Source organism: Rhyacophila brunnea, unplaced genomic scaffold (assembly GCF_057557595.1).
Source record: "Rhyacophila brunnea isolate RB1 unplaced genomic scaffold, BYU_Rbru_1.0 scaffold_21, whole genome shotgun sequence".
NCBI classification, from domain to species: domain Eukaryota; kingdom Metazoa; phylum Arthropoda; class Insecta; order Trichoptera; family Rhyacophilidae; genus Rhyacophila; species Rhyacophila brunnea.
Genome location: NW_028232871.1, coordinates 6,894,510 through 6,919,882, shown reverse-complemented (window position 1 = coordinate 6,919,882; position 25,373 = coordinate 6,894,510). Strand labels below are relative to the sequence as shown.

Genomic DNA, 25,373 nt, shown 5'->3' with positions numbered 1-25,373 from the left:
TGATTGACTAAGTTTAGTGTGCACTGTTTATTATCTGATCATAACAGCCAAAATCCATTCGCTGCTATATTTTGGTATAAAAAACGCGAAATCATAATCATATGTATTTAATTCCAGACCATAAGAACGTCAAAGGCTTCATATCACACGGAGGAATGCTGAGCACAACTGAAGCTGCTCACTGTGGAGTACCAATCATCACCATACCACTTTACGGAGACCAGTTTGCGAATGCCGCAGCAGCTGAAGAGAGTGGACTCGGAACAACTCTTCATTATAGAGATATCACAAATGAATCACTTTCAGCGGCTTTGAAAAAAATCTTGGATCCACAGTAAGTATCTACCTACATTAATTTAAAAGATTAACTCTTTTTAAATGTATGAGGCTAAAAATGAACTAATACAGTTCATATTATATAATAACTATAATAACTCATGTAATTAAAAAAAAAAAAACGAAACAGACTTATGAGATTTTCTAAAAATAAATATATTAGAATGTTAATTGGAATGAACAGCGTCATAATAATAATATCATCTCTGACAATTATTACGCACGTACAGTGGATTTGTTGGTTAACTTTAAACATGTAATATTATGTATACTTGTAGATATTCTGTGATTGTAATCGCAAGTAGGTTTTTAATAAGTGCTGGTTAATTATTATAGACTGCAGTTCAACCTATTATTATGTATAGTAGTATTTAAAAAAATAATATGGTTATTTGTGTTGCTAGATTTCAAATTCAGCCAAGTCCACCTTTAGGTATTTTGACTTTTTTGTGAATTGTTGAAGAACTACTGCTTTCTAACATTTTTGCATTATCGAAATGTGGATCTTATTAATTTTAAATGTTCTTTAATCGAAATAATATAAACTTCCACCTTTGTGATTATGTACCTACCTGGGAAAACAAAAAGCTGTTTTTCTCCTATTCATCCATTATGGACTTGGCTGATTTTGAAATCTAAGGACACATTTATTTTAAGCGGGACAGATTTAAGTAGTTTTTAACTAGCATATGAGGACAGTCCTAGAGGAGGTGATTAGCATCGAGCGGTACAAAGGCGTAAAAATTATAGTATTTCTGAAAAATATATAGTACAGGAACATTTTCCGTCTTGAATCTTTTAAAATTATAGTATTTTGGTATATTTGGCGTAAAATTATAATATTTTGCATATTTCGCGAAATCAAAATTATAGTATTGAACTATAATTATAGTACGGTTGACATCACTGACATTGAGTGAGATTGATTCAATTCGGCTAGTTGATAATGCATGGTGGCGAAACTGCTACGATCGGTTACAATTTGCGAATTCCAATAATCTAGATAGATCTCCATAGATAAGAAACTCTAAACATTCTCATATTGCATTGTATATAAAATTTTAATATACCTACTCATAATTCATGGAAACACATAAAAACAAACTACAATCAATGTTATCAGTTTAACTAAATAAAATGAGCTAATTATAAAAAAAGCTGATCAGTAATTTTTCAATTGTTTTATAGTTCTAATTATTTAAATTAGAAGAATGGTCACGTGACAATCATAGCCAATTTGACAAGTTTAAATACATATATAACGCGGCGATTTTCATGTCTGTTACTGTTGTACCACCTACAGTTACTTTTTTTTGTACCAAATGAATTATTAATTTTTTTGTGACTTACTATCATATTCACCAAGTTCTATCTTCGTCATCACCAAAAGGTATCCTGGGCAGATAACAAATTACTGTGACTAGACGAAAAAAAAATTCTACAGTCAAATTGAATAATGAAAATATTAGTTGGTATGCTGTAAATTATAAGTTATACTTAGGTATAATTCTGAGTTGAGTTTATCTCAAGCAAGCCAATTTGTAAAGCCTCTCATCCGATACGAGCAAGGGTTTCTATTTTAACCCAACCTTCAGAAGTGTATAATAGTTCAATCAACTCCCAATATTACCAGTGCATTCTGCCGATATTTCAAGATATATGTTTTCTTTTACAGGATGCAGGCCAGTGCGAAGAAAGTATCAGAAATTTGGAGAGACCGACCAATGCCACCACTAGAAACGGCTGTCTACTGGGTAGAACACGTCGCAAGACATGGAGGAAAGCATCTGAGACCTGCCTCAGCTGATCTCCCACTGTATAGATACCTTCTCCTGGACGTTATAGCATTCCTGACCGTTGTTAGTCTGCTTATTATTTTCATCAGCTATAAGACGCTCGCCTGTCTGCTTGGTCTTATCTTCAAGAAATCCAGCAAGATGTCAAATAAAAATAAGAAAGACTGACTTTGATAAAATATTATTATTGATAAAAAGTGATATTTAATAATAATATTGATGTAGAAATATATAATAATAATGATAATATATTTGTAATTTTTGTAAGTTCGATATGGACGTATCATTATCGATTCGAGAAAATTCCGAATGACTCATCCCAATAATAATTTTACTTTATACCTATAATATAGTATATATCGTCACTGTTCTGGCAGAAGACACTAATTCGAAAGAATGACATATTGAGTTAGTTATACCAAAATGTTCCTTATTTCAAACACTACCGTCTGGAAACCTTCTTAATAAATAAACAGTCTTTATTTTAAAGTCATCTTTTTTACGATTACTTAATAAACTCACATGATAGACCATTTCAAACATTTTAACAACTTCAAAGTCAAATTACTCAAAACTAGTATTCTCCAGTTAGTGTGTTCTGCCAGAACAGAGATGATATTATACTTAATGCATTTTATAGAATAATGAACATTATAAATACTCGTACATACATTTAATTTCCCGTAGTAAAGGGACTTTTCTGGATTTTTTAGCAGTTTTAAATTATTATTATAAGTAATGTTTTAAACAAGACAAGTGTAACAATCAAATTTAAAGAAAAATAGAAGTTAAAATAACTGTTAAGATATTTTTTATGTTGTATCAATAATATAACAGCAGCTGTTTTTTAATATGAATGTTGTGATGAAGTAAGACAAAATTAAATGAATCTGTTTTTTGTTTTCGATTTTTTATTACCTCAAACAAATTCGTGGGGTTGCTGCCAAAAGTTAGTAAGTCGATAATTTATGTATTTAAAGTTAACAACGGATTATTTGTCTATATATAAATAATATGTATGATAGAAAAAATCAAGGTCATCTGATATATGAGTTTTTCACAAGCATAGTGAACCAAGTCCATTCTGGTTATTTTTGAGTAAGCTAGGTTCAAAGATTTTATTTGTGTATTTCTTATTCTGTAGGGTATGATTTCCCTTACATTAAAACCTAAATATACTCAGAGTAACACTTCAGAACTGCAATCATACCCTTACAGAATTAGAGATACTCAAATACTATGTTTGAATCTAGCTTACCCGAAAATAACCGGAATGGACTTGGGTCACTATGCTTGTGAACCACTCATATATAGAACATGCACATAAAGCACAAATATATTAGGATTAAGATTATACCTGCTTTTAGAAGGAATGTCAAACTTTCAAATTGCTATTACTCCACAACATGATTTGACTTAATAACTTTTAGCAGTAACCCCAGGATAAAAAAAAATGTTAAGCATAAGAGTATGGAAAACACAGGACAGTCCGGGAAAAAATCTAGCAATGATCTGCTATGTAAAAGAGTTTATTAAAATGGTAATGGGTAGGTAAGTCATATAACTCTATGAAAATTAATCGCTGAACATAGTCATCCAGTGGTCAAAAAGGTCAAGAAAAAATCTTGAGATTTCGGGATTAAGAAATCATCTGGAATCTCAGAATTTTTATTTTTTATTTTAAACCATATTCTTTCCTTTTTCTTATATTACAATATATTGGAATTTTCGGATTGCAAAACTACGTAGACACTTAATCGGATTTCACTCTTTTTAAAATACTCGTGTTGGAGTATTAGACTGAAAAAATATATTTTTGGAGTGTTTTTAATTATATATCTAATAACGAACACTATATTCTAAAATTTTGTGACGAATTCATTAAATGAAAAATAGTTTAATTAAAAAAATCAAAATTACCTGAGTCTAAGGTATCCTGAAAGAAAACAGATGGCATATTAAGGCGTGTCCAGAAAATTATACTAACGCAGTTAGTTAACCTATCACAGTTAATATTATATCGGAAACCGATTGCCGTAGAATTGAGTTCAGATCCACGTCTAAATAAAACACTTAAATAATACGTGATAAAAACCACCGGAATACAAAGGAATGATTGACGAAAATCTTTAAGTAATTAAGTTATAAATTCAATCATATTGCAGGTATTTATGTACATAACATTCAAGCAGGTGCTCAATCGTTAGTATCAAGTCATACTTATCAAATATCTGATATTAATGACAACGTTAGTATCAGATATTCGATAGCAATCAATATAAATTTAATATTCTTTTTGAAATTAATAAAATTGTAACATTACTGTGTGCAATGCTCTACGAACAACGCATTAGTTTTTGATCTCAATGCTATTCGGGCGATATATCACGGTGAACTGTGATACGGTGAAATTTAATATTTACATGTAACCATATTGAGGTCTAATTAAACGAAGGAAATGAAAACGAAAGATGCTGAAAGGAAACATTAATTAATATTCCAATATTATATTTTTTTTTTTTGAGAAGAGGTAAGGTTTTAAGGTAATTGGACCGATTGGGCCCAATCCCCCGGGACTTTTATTAAAATATTCACTAAATTGTTAGACACAGTCAATATAAAAATAGTGAATATTTTCTTATTTAAGGGGAATCCTCTACCTACTAGAGACACCTAGCGGAAAAAAATGAAGCTTATTTAGGTATAGTCCCAACATTGAGCTCGATTTGATATAAATAAAAAGAGTTTCAATTTATACACATTTATATTTTGATAAAAATCAATGTTTTTTAAAATAAATATGAAAAATATTAAAATTATAAAGTAGTCAAAAATCTCCTCATTTCATTATAAAAAACTTAATAAACCAAGTTTTAAGGGGGAGAGGCACGCCAGCAGAGAACCTAGCGGAAAAATGCGAAGCTTGCAATTTGAGATTTTTTTTGATAATTTACAATTTCAACTGTATTAATTCTTTTATATGTATCTGAAAACATCGTTTAGATTTTTGACTAATTCATCGTTTTAATATTTTTTATATTTATTTTAAAAAACATCGATTTTTATAAAAATATAAATGTGTATAACTTGAAATCCTTTTTATTTATATCTAATCGAGCTCTAATCGAGCTTTAATATTGGGACCATACCTAAAATAAAATTTGATATAAATAAAAAGTCGTTTCAATAGTTTATTTTTTGGAGTTGAATATAATATTATTCGCATTGGTAAGTATTTATAAGGACTCGTGCACATTCTCCAATCGGGCCTTGCATTTACTTAGCCCGAACCTGCTCGGAATGGTATAAAAACATTGATGACATTATTTTGTTTAAATTATTAAATACTTATTCGTACTGTTGAATTCGACGACATACAATGAAGTTAATGACATAGTAATAATAAAATATTAATTTTTAAAATACTGCCATCTATCAAAGTCAATGAAAAATAAAATCTATTTTATATGATTCTTTAGAAAGATCAACAACAAAAATATTTTGGCGCAGTATTCGAAACCTGGTCGGTCCAGTTCAAATTTCTACCATTGTTTTATGTAAATACTATATTTTTCAGTGTAATAGATAACTAAGAAATGTTTTGAGAGATTATAAATATGACATATTTTTTAAATGATTGAGGTCACAATACTATCTCATTTATCTTAATATATCAGGTCAAATAATAAGAAGCACCCGGTTATCATATTATGAATTTCATTTTGATGTTAATATAATTTTATAATGTAGACATATAGCAATAATTTACTTTTAAAAGTATTTTGATCAATGAATATTGAATGAATATATTACAATTTTAAAAAAAACCCTCGAATACCGGTGTTTCTTTTTACAAAGCACAACCTTGAGAAGATCTTATGGGCCTCTACTGTTTGTATGAACAGACTTTTATTTTACGAGGAATGGATGTTAGCCACATGCTCAACTTATTAGATTCATTTTCTCACTCCAAACACACCTTAAAAACAATGTGTGTATTTTTAAGACCCAGGATTCGAACCTGGGACTTTATAAGCCAACGCGTTAGCCGCTCAGCCATCCTATTTACTTACCTCACCATTTTATATGTATAGTCAAAAACCTTTTCTATACATTAGAGAAAACCATAACCACAAAATAATATGTGATCCTTCAAAAAATTATATTTTTTAACTCTTTTTAAATAATTGTTAGTTATCTTCGACTTTAAATATATAATATATTTATTTTTAATGTTTTCAGATACATGTTTATTAATTAATAAACATGTACATATCTGAATTAATTAATAATTTATTTTAAAATGTAATTATTAATCAAATTCGTGACGTGTTTTCCATTAGATGCCACTTGTCGGTAGAATATTTACCTTATATTATAGTGTTATTCTGCCGCGATGTCAAATGGGTATTTGAGGTTGAATGTACATAATTTCATCGCAACCCATAAACGTAGCTACTTAGATACACCCAATATATTATAACAACTAAATATTTTTATTTTTAGGTCATAATATTATAGTTTTTGGTATAATTAAAAATAATAATGTAACAAAACATAAACAATTTCGTATCGCATAAGTCTTTTCGGGTCAGACGTTAAAAAATTATTTATATAATAAAAAAGCCAAACACAAATACTTATTGTATAGACCCCAATAATATTATTAAAATACTCAATTTCTTTTTGATTTTGATACCATTGTAGGTCAGAGTTTATCAAATTAAGAATAAAGTTTATATTATTCAATATCGTCATCTTTCTTTGAGTGATCTCTATTAGAAATTGCTTGATAATGACGTCAATTATTCCATACCGAACTTAGTAAAGTCTTTATATTCATGAGATACTGTCTGTACTTGATTTTTTGACCAGTCTAATATTGTCACTGTTCTGGCAGAAGACACTAATTCGAAAAAATTACATATTGAGTTAGTTATACCAAAATGTTCCTTATTTCAAACTTTACCGTCTGGAAACCTTTTTAACAAATAAACAGTCTTTATTTTAAAGTCATCCTTTTTACGATTACTTAATAAACTCACATGATAGACCATTTCAAACATTTTAAAAACTTCAAAGTCAAATTACTCAAAACTAGTATTCTCCAGTTAGTGTGTTCTGCCAGAACAGAGACGATATTATAAAAACATTTTTTTTAATAAAAAAGTTATATATGGATGTACTCTATTATCATAAGTTACATAGTTAGCAATCTAGGTATATTATGTACGCTGCTTGAATAGTGGGATACTTTCCGGGAAATGGTAGGAAACTGGTATTGTCACGATTTGAGCGGTATGTAATTAACTTGCATAATGGGCACTTAATTTGTCAATTCAGGTTCGACCAAACATATTTTTTTATACTAAATAACATAAAAGTACGTTTATATGATATTTTGTATGATAATGAATTGTTTTTGTTAACTTGTTGGCCGAGATCACAACATAATCTCTCGGCCCCAAAGGAGCCCGGGAAAGCAACTCCTTTTTTAGAGCATCTTGCTAAAAACGCGACAATTTCAAATAAAATCAAAGTTTGGTATATCACTTAAAATTACAATAATACCTCAATTTATATGTGTTATTGATATTATATTACGATCGTAATAAAAATATATTTTACAATTCATTTATTTATATTATTATCATTGTAATTGCAAAATTAATGATTTTCCCATAAAATGATGGAAAAACATAAACTCTGCTTTTTTTCAAATTATTATTATTAACAATTATTGTTATAATATATAGAATTTTATAATCTCAAGCATTGATATGTTATCTTAATAATCTTTCATTATTTATTTCTTGAAATAAAATTTGCACAGTGATTAAGTAAGGAAATCATTTATAATAATAAACCTTGTAAAGGCGCACAGTGTATGAATAGGTACATACTAAATTATATTTAAAACCCAGTTTTATTTATATGTTTGTACGGGGCCGGATTTACGGTTTTCGTATGGTAGGGCCCCAAAAATAACTTCTTAAAGTACCAAATTAAAAAAGAAAAACATATATATACATATAATTGGCATCTCTCTTGCTTCTTTGTTCGATTATTACGTATTATTTTATTCAAATTTATTTATTTCATCAAAATACTTTTGACATTCGAGCAAATAAACTAAATCGATATTTGCCAATAGTGTTATATACTTAAATATTATTTAAATCATAATAATATGAGAAATTTTGATTCAATTTTTTGGAAACCCACAATGTCCTTGTCTCCTAGGGGGTAGGACCTTGGGATATAGCCCTATTTAGCCCTATGGTAAATGCATCCCTATGTAAATTATTTTGAATACTAAATAAATATCCACCTACTGTATTATAAAAAATACTTTTACGTTTTATAACATTTTTATTTATTTTTTGATAATTGGCAACAAGGGTCGGTAGCAACCTTTTTAGACTTATGGGCCACATTCATGTAAGTAATTGTTTTGTAATTTAATTAAAAAATATTGTGGACTTCTTCAAGGACGAGCAGTTCTTTGATATAAATAAATAAGTATACCTACCTAATTAGTTAATATTTTCTTACTTAACCTGACGTCTACGTACCAAAGTTATATATTATTAAATAATAAAACAATCAATGACATATGCCTTATGGATACCATAACAACGTATGAAAATGATTTAAGAATGTGCACATAAGAAAATATTGTCAAAAAGATTTATGAGTGTATATGACTTTACCCTAAAATTCATTCTCATTGAATATATATATAACATAAGATTAGTTTAAACACCAGTCCGTAGTTAAGAGGTTGTTTAAATCGTCGCAGTATTTATAATATTATAATAATTATAAAAAAGTATATGCGTATTCGTCTAAATACTCTTAATCAAATAGGCACCGTAATAATTGTATTTTGTGTGATCTGTGGATAGCTCTGCTATTAAATCGTGTTATTTTTGTCATGCCATAATTTTTCTTTTAATGGTTGAGTATTGAGACTATTTTATTAACAGTGTATTTTTGATTAAATGTAAGTACGCCCACGGTGGCCGCGCGGCATAAGCGTTGGACTACAAAGCCGTGGGTCCCAGGTTCGAATCCTGGGTCTGGCAAGTACAAAAATTGTTTTTCAATTTGTGTGTGTCAGGGTATGGACCTAATAGGTTGAGCAAGTGGCTGACATCCATTTCTCGTAAAAAACAAAATCTGTCAATACAAACCTCCACTCTGTGGAGGCCCATATGATCCTATCAGGATCGGGCATGGTCGGAAGGTGTATATTTAATAAATAATATGGAAAATTATTTTGTTTACATATTGTAGAATAATAGCATATAAAAATGGCGTGAAAATAATAAATCTGTGTATTGCCAATGTGTCATAAATATCAACCAAATAGGACCTCAGACTCTAGCGATTTGGGTAAGTATCTAACTTATAGTAAGTATATTATTATTTATAAGCTTTTTATATAAAAATTTAAATATGTATATTTTAGTGGTATCTATATATTATAAGTTAGTTAGTAGGTAATGTAAAGTAAACACATTTCTTAAATATTGGAGTCATGAAAGGGTGATAAAATTGGGACGGCATTTTGTCTTGTGACGTCACTTCTCTTAGAGTAGAATAATGCAATTGTGCATTTTAATAATTTAAAAATAGAATAACCACCATTTTTCGGGACATTAAATAAAAAAATATATATTTTTGGTAATTGTCCCGCAGATGCCGTCATAAGCTTTTACATTTTTTTTACTGAAAACAGTTTATTCCATGTAGACAATTATAATAAATACCTTTTTCTGTCAGCGCATAGGCTTTTCGATCCAATAATTTATTTTTGATTAAAAATTTGAAATTTTCATACATTTTGATGCATCATCACAAACCAAGATTATATGAGGTAATATTAGGTTTGGGTAGATTAGGCTAGGTTGGGTTTCGTTTGATCTAAAAAGAAAGTTATAAAATCTCATGACGACATCTGCGGCATATTTACTATATATTTTAACCTCTTACTTTAAATTGTCTGTATAAATAGTAATTTATTATTGTATAATATTAAAATGAATATTTTCACTAATTACAATTTTTAATTAACTGTATGTTATCATTATAAATGTCACTTATTCACTTTTCTTTGATTTTGAAGCTGATATTTTCTCTTTTTTTGCACTTCCATTTTTTCCGGTATCACAACAAAATAGACAGACCATTTTTCCAATAATATAATACATAGAAAAAAGAATTAAAGCCAAAACACCTATCACGTCTAGCATTAAATAACGATAAAGTGGAAGATCAGCTAAAACTGGCCGAAGGTGCTCTCCTCCATATTGGGCGACATGTTCTATCCAGAACACTGCAGTCTCCAATGGTGTCTGAGGCCTATGTCTCCATATACCTGACATTTGTTTGGCTCTAGCTTGCATTCTGGAATAAATTAAAAGTATTTTTTAATCAACTGAAGGTAGGTATTTGATGGAATTTGAATTTAAATCCATTAGAATTGTTGGTACAAGTCGGTTTACAAGAAGGCAGGTGGGAACAGCGCTAATTTTCATAGCCGATTTTAGCAAAATTCAAGAATTCAAGAATGAAAACCTAACCTAACCTAACTTAACCTAATCTATCTAACAATTAATAATCCAGTTAATCGGCTATTTTCATTTTTTTTTTGCCTTTGTCTTCATATTAACCAACAAGAACCGAATCGTTTTTAAAGATTTAAATAATTAGAATAATATCGCCTTCACACATGCATAGATTTACTTCTACCATTAATGTAAAATAAACTAACGCGATAACAACTTTACTGTTTACACATAAAAGTGCTGACTGTCTCGCCAATTGCATTCTTCAAGCGTTAGTGAGACACGTGCTTGCCATTGTATGGTGCTATTTGACAGGTTGTGAAAACGTCAAAATGCTCTGCGCGATGTAGTTCGTATTTTTTTCCGACAGGTTTTGCAAGTTGCTACAATTGCGTAAAAAAATCTAATTAAAGTCGTTAAACTTTTTTGATTCATGCATGCAGTCTTGCAATATACACGATAATATGACGTGTTTATATTAGCATTATATCGTTGTGATCGCGATAATACGTACTGCCGCTAGTAAATCCATGCACGTGCAAACGGGATGTTATATATTATATTATGTTTGCACATATTATATACCGCAACTTATTCAGCGTTTTTATTCGCTGTTCACATTTTGCTATAGTTATTTAAACACATTTTCTATGTTTACAATATACGCATTTCGTTGAGTAGATAGATATGAAAGCAGACCATGCTGTTTCTGGTCACACCTAAGGTAGAAATACAACATTGAACCTTGTATTATGAAAGCCTTAAAAGAGTATCAACATAGCCTTCTTCTTTTTATTACGGAGTCCAGTAAGAACACTCAATAACATCGGCAGGGTACATACACTCTAAAGTATTTTATGTTGTGATTGTGAATCATAAATATGTTGTACAAAAGTAGTATGCCAAAATTAATGTAGATAAAAAAATGACCTAAATATATTATAATATCACTAAATAACATCGGTACATGTTGATATGGCTTTGTCCAATTAGTGTGGTATTTGATGCAAGAAGACTAGCGAGCTACAAATATTGTTGGAGGCATCGTATGGTGTCCAAATCGTCCACTTAAGGGGAAAGTGTGGGTATTTCAATCATTTAAAAAAAATACGATTACAACTTTTATTCTATCAATTTTACAAGGCAAACTATTAATATTTCATTTAAAAACCATTGAATATTAAGTACCTAAATTTTACTAACAAAAAATATTTTTATAATTAACTATTTTTTTATTCAACGAATAATCCACAAGACTTAATAATCTAATATTCTAAGTATTGAAATTACATAATTTTTAAAACACTTCTAAGAAAATGTATTATAACCAATAGAAAAAATCTTTTTGAAAAATTATGTAAGTATCTATGTTCAATACTTAGAATTTTACATTATTCGTTCAATAAAAAAATTGTTTATTAAAAATTATTAGCAAGTTCAAGTAAGTTACAACAGAAAATATCTTGGAGTAATCCGTAACGTCGGTTGGTAATCGAAGTAATACCTACTTTGATTTAAAGTACAAAAGCCAATTTTGAAAATCGCTTCAGAGAGTATTATAAGAGCCATTAGTTAAAATTGGTCGCAATTAAGTTCGGCGCCTGTAGCTTTGTGGTCAACGTCTACGGGCGTGAAACCCAAGAGATGCAGGTTCGATTCCTGTGGGGTGTCTTACTTTTTTCAAAAAGATTTTTTCTATTATTTATAATACATTTTCTCAGAAGTGTTTTAAAAATTATGTATGTTCAAAAAACATTTAGTTATTGGAAATATACCTACTGATCTTCCAAAAGAATATTGTTTTATAAGTACTATATTTTATTGAATATACATTTTACTTTACAAAAATTACTCTACATTATTTTTGTATGCTAGTAAAGCTTCTTCTTAAAACATATCACAGTATTATGTACTCACTTGACGCTCAACGTCTCTTTCAAAGCTCGAACGACGCTCTCCTTAGTAATGTCGTCAAAGCTCAGCACCGTACCCACCCCACTGTCCCTCGCAGAGGCTGCATTGGAGAACTGATCCCCGTAAATTGGAACTGTCATCACTGGTACTCCGCTGTAGACCGCCTCGGTGAGCCCTAGCATGCCCCCATGGGTGATGAAGGCCTTTACGTTTCTGTGTTCTGCAAGCCACAATATGACGAGATAATAATATATGCAAGCTTAGATAACGTAACAGTACATACGTGACAAAAAATCTACAATATATTATCCAAGTTATATTTTTTTTAAATGAACTACAAAATAAGGGATGGTAAAAATATTACACGCATGTCACTATGTCATAATATGAAGACCATTTTGGTGTAACACGCGGACAAAGTTTACTTATATTGAATATTCATAATTTTGAAAGCACTTCTGAGAAAATATATTATAACCAATATAAAAAATCTTTTTTGAAAAAGTAAGATGCCTCGCAGGAATCGAACCTGCATCTCTCGGATTTCGCACCAATGCACATAGACCACTTTGCTAAAGGCGCCATAGCTAATTGCGACAAACTTTAACTAATGTCTTTTAATACTCTCTGAAGCGCTTTCCAAATTGAGCTACTAGTATTAAGAGCCATTAGTTAAAGTTTGTCGCAATTAAGTATGGTGCCTTTAGCATAGTGGTCTATGTGCATGGGCGCGAAACCCGAGAGATGCAGGTGAGATTTCTGCAGGGTCTATTACTTTTTCAAAAAAAGTTTTTTTTATTGGTTATAATGTATTTCCTTAGAAGTGTTTTCAAAATTATGTATGTTCAATAATTGGAATATTACATTCTTAAATCTTGTAAATTATTATTATGAATAAAAAAATAATTAATTAAAAATTTATATGTTGTATACAGAAGACAAGTAGTTTTTATTATTAACTATTATTAAAAAATACAATTTTCAGGTAACCTTGTTAAACAGTTAAATTGAAAAAAAATTGTAGGATTATCTTATATCTTACAAACCACCGCTTTGTAGCAGCACCGCAGGACGATCTTCAGTTATAAACAATGAATAAATAAATTAATATCAAGAAAGTTTCAATAATAATTATTAATGTAGTGGAGGTATATGAATATAAACGTTGCTCTAAGAATGTCAAAAGGAATCCGATTAGCTAAGGGCAAACGTTGCTCAGAGTAATCTGTCAATCGTTACGACCATACCGGTTTGCCGAGCACTCGATGGATACAGGACACAACTTTGACTTTGAAACCAAGATATTGAGTCGGAATAAAGAATATTTCGCACGATTGGTAAAGGAAGCCATTGAAACCCATAGAAACCCTGAAAATATTAATAGGGATGATGGATTACGGTTAAAAACGTCATGGTTTCATGGTACATTCGTATACCTCCACTACACTTTCATCATAAAACATATCATCTCTTGATAATGGCCTCTGGAACGAGCCCGAAACGTCGAGTGAAGAAAGAAGAAGGACACACGGTGGAAACCCAAAAATCTACTACGATAATAATTCACTAGATTGTAAAAGAATATCGTTGTGCAGCAGTTGGTTTATGAATAATTATATATGGTAAATATAGGTATTTTTTAGATGATTTATAATAAATCATTATGTGAAACATAATTATGTATTTTCGTTTTTATATTTTATCATCTGACACGCGACTATTTTTTGGGATATTTAGGGTGTTTGAATATAACCTGACACACTTGTAGAAGTAGGCTCACCATCCGTGTACTAAACTATATTTTTTTTAAGTATTAGTTAGCAATTAATATAATTAATATAATTTAATTTGAGACATATATTTTTAAATGCCGGTTTATCCACAATTCATTATTACATACATCAATCGGTTTTTTATCATAAAGTATTTCAATACTTTTTCGTAGGTTCTTGGCGAGTTTGGATTTGGATTAAAGAAGATTTTCTACATAATTAAGTTTATAAATACCTAAATTGTCTTCAATATGACAATAATTTTTCAATCAATTAATTTTAGTCTAGCACAATGTTACGGAAGATCAACTTCTTACAATTCCTATGATACGTTTAATATGGCACCTTATATTATTAAATGACACATTTTTTTTACCTCGATTTGAAAATAACTGTTCCATAAAACCTAGTTTATCTCTCAAGTTAAAAATATACGATTATGTGATGAAGATCTAATAATTTTTTGTATGTATGTAATTTATTAAGTATACCTACTATATATTATTATATATGTCTATACGTGTTTGCGAAAAATATATCATATTTCTATATTATAAAAACTGTTACGAATCGAAGATTTCTTACGCAACACATCGTATTGTGGCAGCCATGGCATCAATTTGACATTTTCCGGCGCCCCTTCCATAGTTTCGTTTTCCCATTTCCACAGAATCGTTTGAGGAAATTCCGCAAAAGCCTCCTTGAAGGCTTTCAACTTATCGGCCGGCCATGACGTCGCTCTCAATACTGAGCCCATACTGAAGACAATAACGCCATCTTCGGATTGGTCGAGGAATTTCGACAAATTCTGAAAATAAATACATTGTTTTTGACTTTATTCCAATTCTACTGTTTTTGGATTATGTTGATTTCAAAATAAATAATAATATTACCAACCATATTTAGATAAGTACCTATATTTGTTATTATGAAACTCTGGGATTCCGCTCGATTATTATTGATCGCTAATATCCCATTTTCACGTGCATGGATTTACTGTTGACAGTAATTATTATTGAGAAATTGTATGGGTAAACATGTATTACCCTGCAGTTGCAAGCTTGCATGCGTGAATTAAACAAATTTGGAAGCTTCTGAATTTTCATACGACATTAGGATTTTTTTCGATCTACGCCTGCGCAGTAGAACGATAATGGCAAACCTTCCGGCAAAAAAACTAACTATACTCATTTTGAGGTTAACCGATTTTCACTACCTGTCAAATAGTACCATAAAATGACAACACCGCGTCTCGCTTACTCGTGAATAATGAGAGTGGAGAGGCAGTCAGCACTTAACCCATAGCTTACGGGCCGCACACAATTGTGTTTTTGCTAATTACTTTTCAAATGCAAATTAACACGTTAATTACAAAATTAATTAAAAGTGCCCGTAAGTTAAGTACGCACTATTGCTACCAGTAAATCCATGCACGTGTACAGGCGCTGTAAGTTCGGGAATAGATTGATTAATTTTAGGATTAGGTTCTATATGATTTTCATCTCAAATAAACAAATCTGTTAAAAAATGTATGAATACAAAGATTTTTTTAAACCCTTATTCTTCAGAGATATAGCCTAAATGTGTGAAATTGAAGTAACAATAGGACACCTGGTTACTAATTAAATTAGCCACACGCGACTTAACGTTGAATGATAATTTGAAGAGAATCAACTTCATACTTTTTCTACTATGACATTCCACTATAATTTCAGATCTACCCAATTAGTTAATTACTTAAATGATTCTATGTGCAGATTAATTGTAAAAAATAATTCTTGAAAACATAAGCTTATAGAAATGCATAGTATATAAATTCAATTTCAATTTGACATTGCTCAAATATTGCCTTATCAAAGCAAGCATTTGAATACGTATATTATACTACACCTGTGGAAATATACTATCTCGTCAATTTTAAGTAGCCAGCCAAAACCAATATATTGACTATTATTTTTAAGATGAATAATAACGTAAAATATCAGGAACTCAATATGTAGGTGATGTAACCAAAGCAATATGTTACACTTGTTACAAAAATGCAATTACACGTACAATAATTCAATTCAAATATCGAAATAGCCTTCAAATTTCCTAATATACAAGGTCTTTATATAAATACAATTTTCATACGTACATAACTCTTGAATCCTGATGTCAAATATTTATATCTGTCAATAATGTCAAATATCAACAATAGTACTTAGGAAATAATACCCACCCATTTCCAATATTTATTTATTTATTTAAGAATACAAAATATTGTGGACATAACAAATCTAAATTCAAGACGTACACAACATGAGATTTACATTATAAGTCAAACATTACCCTCACAAGAGTGAAGAGAATATAGAAAAAGAAATATATATAAACCATTTTTCTTTAATAATTATTACGAGTGTACTAAACTTATGAAGGTTTACTTTTGATATAAGATTTGTTTTCTTTCCGTATTCAACATAATGTGTTTTTAAATATCTGTACAATAAATACACAAATTGCTACTTAATTATTTTTCGACGTCAAATATTTTATAATAAATACACTTTTTCAAATATATTATCTAAAAAATGACAGTGCTTGAAAACGGTGTGTGTACTTATGTACGCGCGTTAGAAGTTATACTTCTTTGGCGTAACAAAACTTGTGATAAACTAGATTCTTTGACTAGCCCTTAAAAATCTTATTAAATTACACACTCAAGAAAAGCAGCCGCTTATTGGAACGCCGTTGGTTTATTTATACACTTTAACTGACGTTTAATCTTTTGTTTACGTAAGGAATTGCAAATGGCCGACATTAATAAATTCACTGCCTAGGCTACGGATCAATTCTAAACTATAATATTATACTGTATAATAATCGTCACGATTGCAGTATCATACTGTGGCGTAAAGTAGTGCGTTCGGCTGATAACCGAACAATCAATGGTTCGAATCCAATCGAGTGCGTTTTTTTTCGTGTGAAAAAATAAATTATGTGTTACATGTCACACGCCAAAAATACACTCTGACTAATTTCCCAAACGCGCCAAAATAAGTATAACTTCAAAAACTAAAATCATGCATATTTTGTATTTTAAAAATCTTGGATGACAATAAACATACATCAAATAGTATTCGAAAATAAAATAATAATATTTCGCTTACCGAGCGAGCGTTATATCCATACACCTAAATGTACTTCAAGTAGGTAGTTTTTGATACCTACGTAGCTAAGGATTTTTTTTAAATTTAGTGAACATTATAATTATGACCATGATTATAATTATTGCTGTTTTATTCAGAACAAGGATCTAATTATGACTATTGGCTGACAAGAATCACTCATATAATTTGTGTGAATATTAGCTATGTAAATCTCTCGGCCAGTGAGGTCACAACATAATGGTATATATATGTGAATACGTGTATTAATTAAGGCGCTAAGTACCAAAAACATAAAATCTGACATTTTTATAGAAAAATGTTCTACATACCAACGCCAATAACTTCAACTAGAGTCTAAGTGCCTCGAGCAAGTCAAAAAAATACAGCAAAATAATTAAACCTGTCGACGTTGTAAATCCGTTGGCGTGTTTTATTTATAATGGTGTAAGCAGCACTACAGTGGTCAACGGCATTCAATATAAAATAGCTGACGATGGTGTGTTGACACTTGCAAGTTCTTAATACCTAAAATTATAGAAGCTGCCGTGATTGATTCACACTGTAAAACTACATTTTTCAAAAGGTCTGCTTCATGAAAATTTACTGCAATGACTCGGTATTTTGTAACTACAGGCAATACTACTTTTTGGTACTTAGAGCCTTATTTAATACACGTATTCGTGTGATGTTGTCAAAGTCTGAGTGTTTGTGATTGTTTCACTCTTATTACTAACTAGACTATTAGTATTGGGCCTAATGGTCTGTAGTATTAAAAATAAATTTAAAAATAGCAAAAATGGATATTAACTTACATTTCTTTTCAGATTAGTTTTGTTACTTCGACCAATATGAATGCCTCCAATTTCTATCAGGTTGGCAGCAATAGGTACTGATCCAGTCAGTGGAAAATACGTATTCGCCAGCATCAGACTCATATTCCTCGCAATGGCTTCCAAAGCCGGAAGATCATCTCCATACAACTCCGCCATCATTTGACGCTCAGGCAATTGTGAAAACCAGTAATAGATCAGCTTATACCAATTATTAACAACAAAGGTTTCGGCGGACTGTAGAAAATTGGGCGATTTTCCATGCCCTAAGTAATGTCCAGGAATATATGAAGGGTGATCTATTAATCCTAGCCTGTCAGTTGACCACGACATCAGTTTATGAGATGTAAGTCCAATGAACGGCGCCTTTACCTTATGGACTATACCCAGACCACAATCACTATTAAACTGTTCAACCAATATAACATCATAATCCCCTTCTTTTATCGCTTGTACTTCTTTATTTCCGAGCATATCTTTACAAGTTACCGATCCCATATTAAATAAATCCATTGGCATTAATATATGTCTGAGAAATTTGCTGGTTCCGGGAGGACACGTGACGTCGCTGAATGTTAAAAATGACGTCTCGTAGTGACGAGTACTCATAACTATCTCTTTGTAGTTTTTAGGTGGATTCTCTAAAGGGTAATTAGTTATTACTGTAACTTCGTGGCCTTTTTGAGATAACTCTATCATTATTGGGTCGAATGCATATGCATGACTCTTACACATATGAGGAAAAACTCCTAGAATTCTATACGTTGATGCACACTCCAGTCCCACACACACTATTAACACACTTAATAAAAATCTTGCCATTTTTAAGAATTTATTTAAATATCATTATATGGATTATTTATGACGTCTTTTTCTTAGAATCAGTTCAGTTTTTTATGCCACTCGATATTATATTTAATCGATTATTAACAATTTTGTTTTATTTTTTTTGTTATACACATTAATAATAGTCTTTATACAGTTTCAAAATAATTAAAAAAAACTTGTACACTAAAAATTAAACTGCAAACAACATTAACATAATATGCAAAATACGTTGATTAGACAGTTAGGAACCATTTAACTACGTATTAGTTATTATATCTTGTTTGACACTGTTTTTGAGTATCATTAAAGAATAATATCATGTATTAACGATACATATGTATTAGTGTACGTATGTCAGAGTTATCTTGTAAATTTATTTTAGCACGAGTATTTAATTGCAGTATTAAATTTCATATGAAATAAAATACTTGCATTTTTTTTTTGAAATGTCTTAAATATCTGTCTCACTTGCAAATTTTCTAATTTGGTCAAAATACAGTAACCACTGACAGAAGTTGTTCAAACCTATGTGAAATTTATTATATTGGGCATATAAGTAGGTACGTATTAAAACAATAAGACTTTTTTGCGAAAAAGCTAAAAGTACCTACTTTAATTTTAAACTAAAAAAAAGATTTTAAGCCCTAAATGAATAATTTTTTTTCTTCCTGACAATACAACCCCGTGTGGGTCTTGGCCTTATCCATCAATCATCTGCCTCTATCCAGGTCTGTCTAAAGCCGTTTCCCTTCAGTTTAAGACGCCCATTTTTTTAAAACCCAACTCGACACTATCCCTCTATCTGTCCCATATCCAATATAGGGCATACCAAAATATGATGTACACCATGTTTAAATGGAAATATTACCAAATCAATTTACACCGACCCTGGAACAAAAGGCAGAACGATCTGTCATGAACTTTCAAAAGTTAATAAAGATCTTTATATTTTGAGACTTTTGCAGAGTGAAACTTATCTAGAAGAGAACCTACAGACTCCATTTCATCAACAAAATTGCACTTTTTGGTACGGTTTACACGCTAGTGGCATCATCGGACCTTATTTCTTCAAAAATGACTAGAGCTCGCGTTACGGTCAATGGAAATCATTACCAGACCATGATCATTTTTTAAATATAGATGACAATGATCCGGATAAGATGTGGTTTCAACAGGAGTGCGCTAGATACGGGCGACCGTTAACATCGACTTATTTCTTATGTATTATAGTTAATTTCGTGAAATGGACCCGTAAATTGGCCTACAAAGTCATACGTTCTGACAACTCTGGATTATGTTCTATAGAGCTACGTAAACTCACTGGATTATGTTGATAAATCAGTAACATAACGCCTTAGAAGTTAACAATGTTTGTGTTATTCGTGATAGTGCTCCAGCGCAACTATTTTATACACAAAACTGCTATCGGTCGCTATCGGCAGCTATCGAGGATAGTTTTGCATCAAAATATTAATACTTATTGTAACAATTACAATAAGTTAGTTGTAATTGTTACAATAAGTGCTATGTTTTAATAGCACCTCTCTTAGGTGTGCTAAATTTTAGAGCGAGATAGACAGTTTTGACTGTTTAGACGGCTAACTTATTGTAACAATTATACGATACAAACATATGAAAAACTACCCTTGATAACTGCCGGTAGCAGTCTTGTGTATAGAATAGATGCGTTGTGGTGCTAGAAAAATTCCTACACAATCTGATGTCGTCAAGAACAGCCGCGGTGGTCATTTATGCCCCAAATCATTTCCAAATATTAAAGCCAAATAAATTTGTAATTTTTTATAGTTTGAAATTCAATCGAGTTTTAAAATACACCCATAACTAGACCTATTTTTGTGTAAATATTTCGCTTCGACTAGTACTCCATTAAAGCAGCAATATTCAATTAATCATCTTCCATTTAAGTAATTTTGACCTATTGAGCTAACTTTGACCCACACTATTTACTGATTATTTAGTAGTACATAAATAATCACTAATCCTCGATATAATAATTATATTTCATTATTTATTTATCATACAACGACTTACGCATTGATGAAAAATCTTCTAATTCATTGATAATATCGGATGTGGTTAACCGTTTTTTTTTTTTAGAAATTATAATATAAATATAATATGACGTTGGGCTTAATTTATCAATAATATGATTAATAGGTAAGAATAAATAACAACATTATATAAATACCGAAGATTGATAAGTTTATTGTAATCTCTCACGTAATTGTGGTTTGTAACTCAATATGCATTTAGGCTCATTCTACCGAGCGCATTATAACTACACTTATTGTTAAATTTAATCTAAAAGTACCGCCTGCGTATATTATTTCCACAAAGTATCCAACCGTAATATTATTCACCCACGCGCGATGGATAAGTAGCAAAGTATCCTCATATGAATTCTTGGATTACGGGTTCCAATCCCCCATCGGATTCAGAGCTTTGGCATATATTATTTTGAACAATGATTTGAGTTAATACATCTTCAAACGCCGCGAATTATGCACGGCCACTTTCATTTCGCTATAAACGTGTCAGAAAACTGTCTGAAACGTAGCTGCACGAGACTGATGTAGCAACTATTCACCTCGAAAACTTAACTTGCTCTGACGGCATTTATCTTTCGTGACATGAATTTAACTATCCTCTGTACCCGTATAGCTATTGAAATTCTATCGCAACTGAGTAATCAGGAGTTGAAAGTGATGAATCTTAGGAGGGATCGAAATTATTCCGTCCTCCATACGAAGCAGCAAACTTTGCAAACTCCTCGAAGTTGGCCTTGGTCGATATCAAGTCGACGTAACCAATCGGGCCCGGACGCACCCTGGCAAACAACTTCTCTCGGTCGGATCCTATCAGTGGACAGTCCCAGAGGATGTGCTCCATGTCTTGATAGTCGTGCCCGCATTTGCATTATTTTGAACAATTATTGACTATTATCCATTTTCCGTAAAAAAAAAAAAAAAAAACTGTTACATATTGAATTGTGCAATAAAAAATTATCACAGTGTGCGAACGCAAGTTACAAAATTTACTTTATTTTAGGATTAACAAATTAGTACTATAAATTTTAAAATGTCATTGCATTTCCATTTTTTTTGATACCCACCAAAATTGAAATTTGCGTTCAATATTGTTTGGCAAATCATCATAGAAAGATACGTAGGTACACAGTAAAGTTGTACAGCATATACAAATCTATTCGAGTTACGTTTCGGGTATTACGTGAAATGTATTGTTAAAATAATCGACCTACTGAACTTACTATGTATTCGTAATTAATTTGGAAAATTCGAGTTAAATATAAAGTATATTATGTTTTATAACTTTTGCATTTTTTTTTTGACTTTTTTACTATACTGATACGCCTCTTTGGCTGATTACTAATAATAATTATTAAGATAATTGGCTGGTTAATATAATATGTAGGACACTAAGAAAATAAATATATAATAATATCTACATGTAAAAAAATATTTTTAGAATATATTACTCATTTTCATATTAAATCCGGAGTGCATAGTTATGAAGAAGCAACTCTAATGTGTGTAATGTTAAGAATCCAATCCATCAAAAACGTAAACGTACTGCTGAAAATATCAATGTTGTGAATCAAAGTGTGGATTAAAATCCAGAACAATCAATTACACGTCGTTTTCAAGAACTTGTACTTTCTTATGACACTACATGGAATATTCTTCGTAAAGAAGGCATACAAAATACAGTTATCACGTCAAGAACACCGAATGACTATTTTGTCAGTAGAAATGTTGCTGATATAATATATTTGATAACCCATTAAATTAATGATTATTAATTTTAAATGTTTAATTTTCACATACTTCTACATTACAACTTGTCTAGATGTCTAGACAAAAAATATTATGAATGCCTAAATAATTATTTTACCATATTTTTATTAGCTCGTATTCTTGTTTGTCCCGTGCAAATTTTTTCTTAATTATCCAAGATTTTTAGATAACTTCCCGACTAGCTAGATATTTGAAACTTTTAGAATATATCAGAACACGACGGGAATGCATTTTTTTCATACTTTTGGCCATCTTTACGCAGAATTAAATTCATTTTCAGTTAATTCTGTTTTGTATGTTTCGGAAAAATTTCATTGAAAGTAATATTTACTACTCACTATTATTGGTTGCTAAGTGGGTCCTAGCAACTAAATTAATAATATATACGTGCGTTACTATGGAAATCAATATGAAATGTCAAAATGACATTTCAGTATTCTATTTTTATTAATTCATAAAATTGTCAAGTTTATATGATTCAACATAAAATTTAAAAACGTGGTATATAAAAAGTTTATTTAATCTTGTAATTATTTTTAAATGCGAGTTTCTTATATTGTGTCCGTTACTAATTTATTTTTGTTCTTTTTTAAAATTGTTATCACAGGTGTATGTAGTTTTCGATGAGAATTACGATAGACATTATTAAATTATAATTAAATAAATAATAAAAAAAATATCAATAGGTTTAAGTCTTTGACATTCAAAAATCTACTCCGCCATAATACAAAACTCCGCACGTATTATTTTAATTCAATCTTAAAATTCGACTAACTAAATTGAACTGAAAATTTTATAAAAACTGGTAGGTACTTATATATTTTTTAATTTTATATTTCTCTATTAAACTTGTAAAACTAATTAAAAACCATTTTAATAGATCATTGATTTATTAATGGTATTCACCCTTTTATTAGACGTACATTATATTCACAAAAAATTGAGCCGTTTTTTACTAGTTGTGTAGATATTTTTGATTTAATATTAATTCACAATATTTTAAATATGAAATTAAAACACACAATATTAATTTACACTTCACATATTTTTATGATGATTACAGCTGTTAATTTAATTTTTGTCACTGTTTGTTTTAATTCACGTTATTTATTTTAAGCTGACATGTGCTGATATTACCTCCTGCACCGCTAAAAAACGACTAAGAATCGAAATTAATCTATTACAATTCAAAATAGCAAGTATAACATATTACTTCAATACATTTCTTCGTATCTGATACTGCGTTGTGAAATCAGGGACGCAAACATTATTGCTAACATCTAAAAAAATATTTAGATTACTTTGCATCTTGGTAGAACAATAGCCCTAATTTAGAGGCAAGTACTTAATAACTCAAGTTTTTTTAATGAATTTTTATTTTTGAAATTATTTTGGGAGCCAGCTTTTAACACCAGATATCGCAACAGAAACTTCTCAAAAATAACCTACTTGCAACAATATGGAGTGAATCTCCGGTTGAGAAACGCGTGCCTGTAAATCGAGCAAATGACATAATCTTTATCTACTTACACTTTTTTAACTGTTGGGCGTGATGGCCACTTGTAGTAAGTACTACAATATTATATTTTTTTTTTCGACCATGTCCGATCCTGATAGAATCATATGGGCCTCCACAGAGTGGAGGTTTGTATTGACAGATTTTGTTTTTTACGAGAAATGGATGTCAGCCACTTGCTCAACCTATTAGGTCCATACCACACACAAATTGAAAAACAATAATATGTGTATTTGCCAGACCCAGGATTCGAACCTGGGACCCACGACTTTATAGTCCAACGCTTATGCCGCGCGGCCACCGTGGGCGGTATATTATTACATAAACTATTTTTTTTTATTCAATTTAAGAATGTAGCATTCTTTTATTGAACATACATATTTTAAAAACACTTCTGAGAAAAATATAACCACTAGAAAAACCCATAACGCAAAATAGTAACGTAATTTAGTAAGCGCTTCAGAATATTGTAGAAAAAACATTAGGTAGTTAAATTTGTCGCAATTAGATAAGATAGTGGTCAGTGCACACGGGCGCGATTCCCGAGGGGCACAGGTTCGTATCGTGATGGGTGTCAATTATTTTACAAAAATATTTTTCTAGTGGTTATAATAATTATCAAATTGTGTATAATAAATATTAGGTAATATTTATTATTTAGGTAATATATTAGTTTTATGTACTAAAAATATCTTCACTAACAACAATAATAAAATTATATGCGCAAATATTCGGATTGACTAATGCTTCAAATACACTCTATGACGATTGGTCATATATATGTCGAAAAACCCGTTTCTTATGTTGGCGTCCTGTGTCA

General features: G+C 30.4%; 2 protein-coding genes across 15 annotated transcripts in view; one reads left to right on the top strand and one right to left on the bottom strand.

Annotated features, from left to right (window-relative positions):
• Positions 1-2,448, top strand: part of LOC147070650 (UDP-glycosyltransferase UGT5-like) — a 28,437-nt gene extending 25,989 nt beyond the window's left edge. The window contains exons 3-4 of the mRNA XM_085948774.1: positions 118-334; positions 2,012-2,448. Of these exons, the coding sequence (XP_085804900.1) occupies positions 118-334; positions 2,012-2,300 (506 nt within the window). The 3' untranslated portion in view covers positions 2,301-2,448. The remainder of the gene's footprint in view (positions 1-117; positions 335-2,011) is intronic.
• Positions 2,449-9,813: 7,365 nt separating this feature from the next.
• Positions 9,814-24,240, bottom strand: LOC147070649 (UDP-glucosyltransferase 2-like). 14 transcript variants are annotated; one of them, XM_085948765.1, is made up of 5 exons: positions 24,175-24,240; positions 18,356-19,396; positions 14,977-15,199; positions 12,623-12,839; positions 9,814-10,544 (listed from the first exon to the last, which is right to left on the bottom strand). In XM_085948765.1, exons 2-5 carry the CDS (start codon positions 19,193-19,195, stop codon positions 10,238-10,240), a joined length of 1,587 nt encoding a protein of 528 aa, XP_085804891.1. In that variant the 5' UTR covers positions 19,196-19,396; positions 24,175-24,240; the 3' UTR covers positions 9,814-10,237. The 14 variants fall into 14 exon arrangements, with proteins under 14 accessions (XP_085804891.1, XP_085804889.1, XP_085804887.1 ...); XM_085948763.1 differs by having other exon boundaries at positions 18,356-19,726; positions 23,944-24,197; XM_085948761.1 differs by having other exon boundaries at positions 23,944-24,197.
• Between the last annotated feature and the right edge of the window lie 1,133 nt (positions 24,241-25,373).

What these genes read in the sequence shown, in the direction of transcription:
- LOC147070649 (XM_085948765.1), bottom strand. Translation starts at nt 19,195, where the DNA reads ATGGCAAGATTTTTATTAAGTGTGTTAATAGTGTGTGTGGGACTGGAG. An exon ending in GCCACAATACGATGTGTTGC is followed by an intron (nt 12,840 to 14,976) that starts GTAAGAAATCTT and finishes TGTGGCTTGCAG; the next exon opens with AACACAGAAACGTAAAGGCC. An exon ending in AAAGAGACGTTGAGCGTCAA is followed by an intron (nt 10,545 to 12,622) that starts GTGAGTACATAA and finishes AATTTATTCCAG; the next exon opens with AATGCAAGCTAGAGCCAAAC.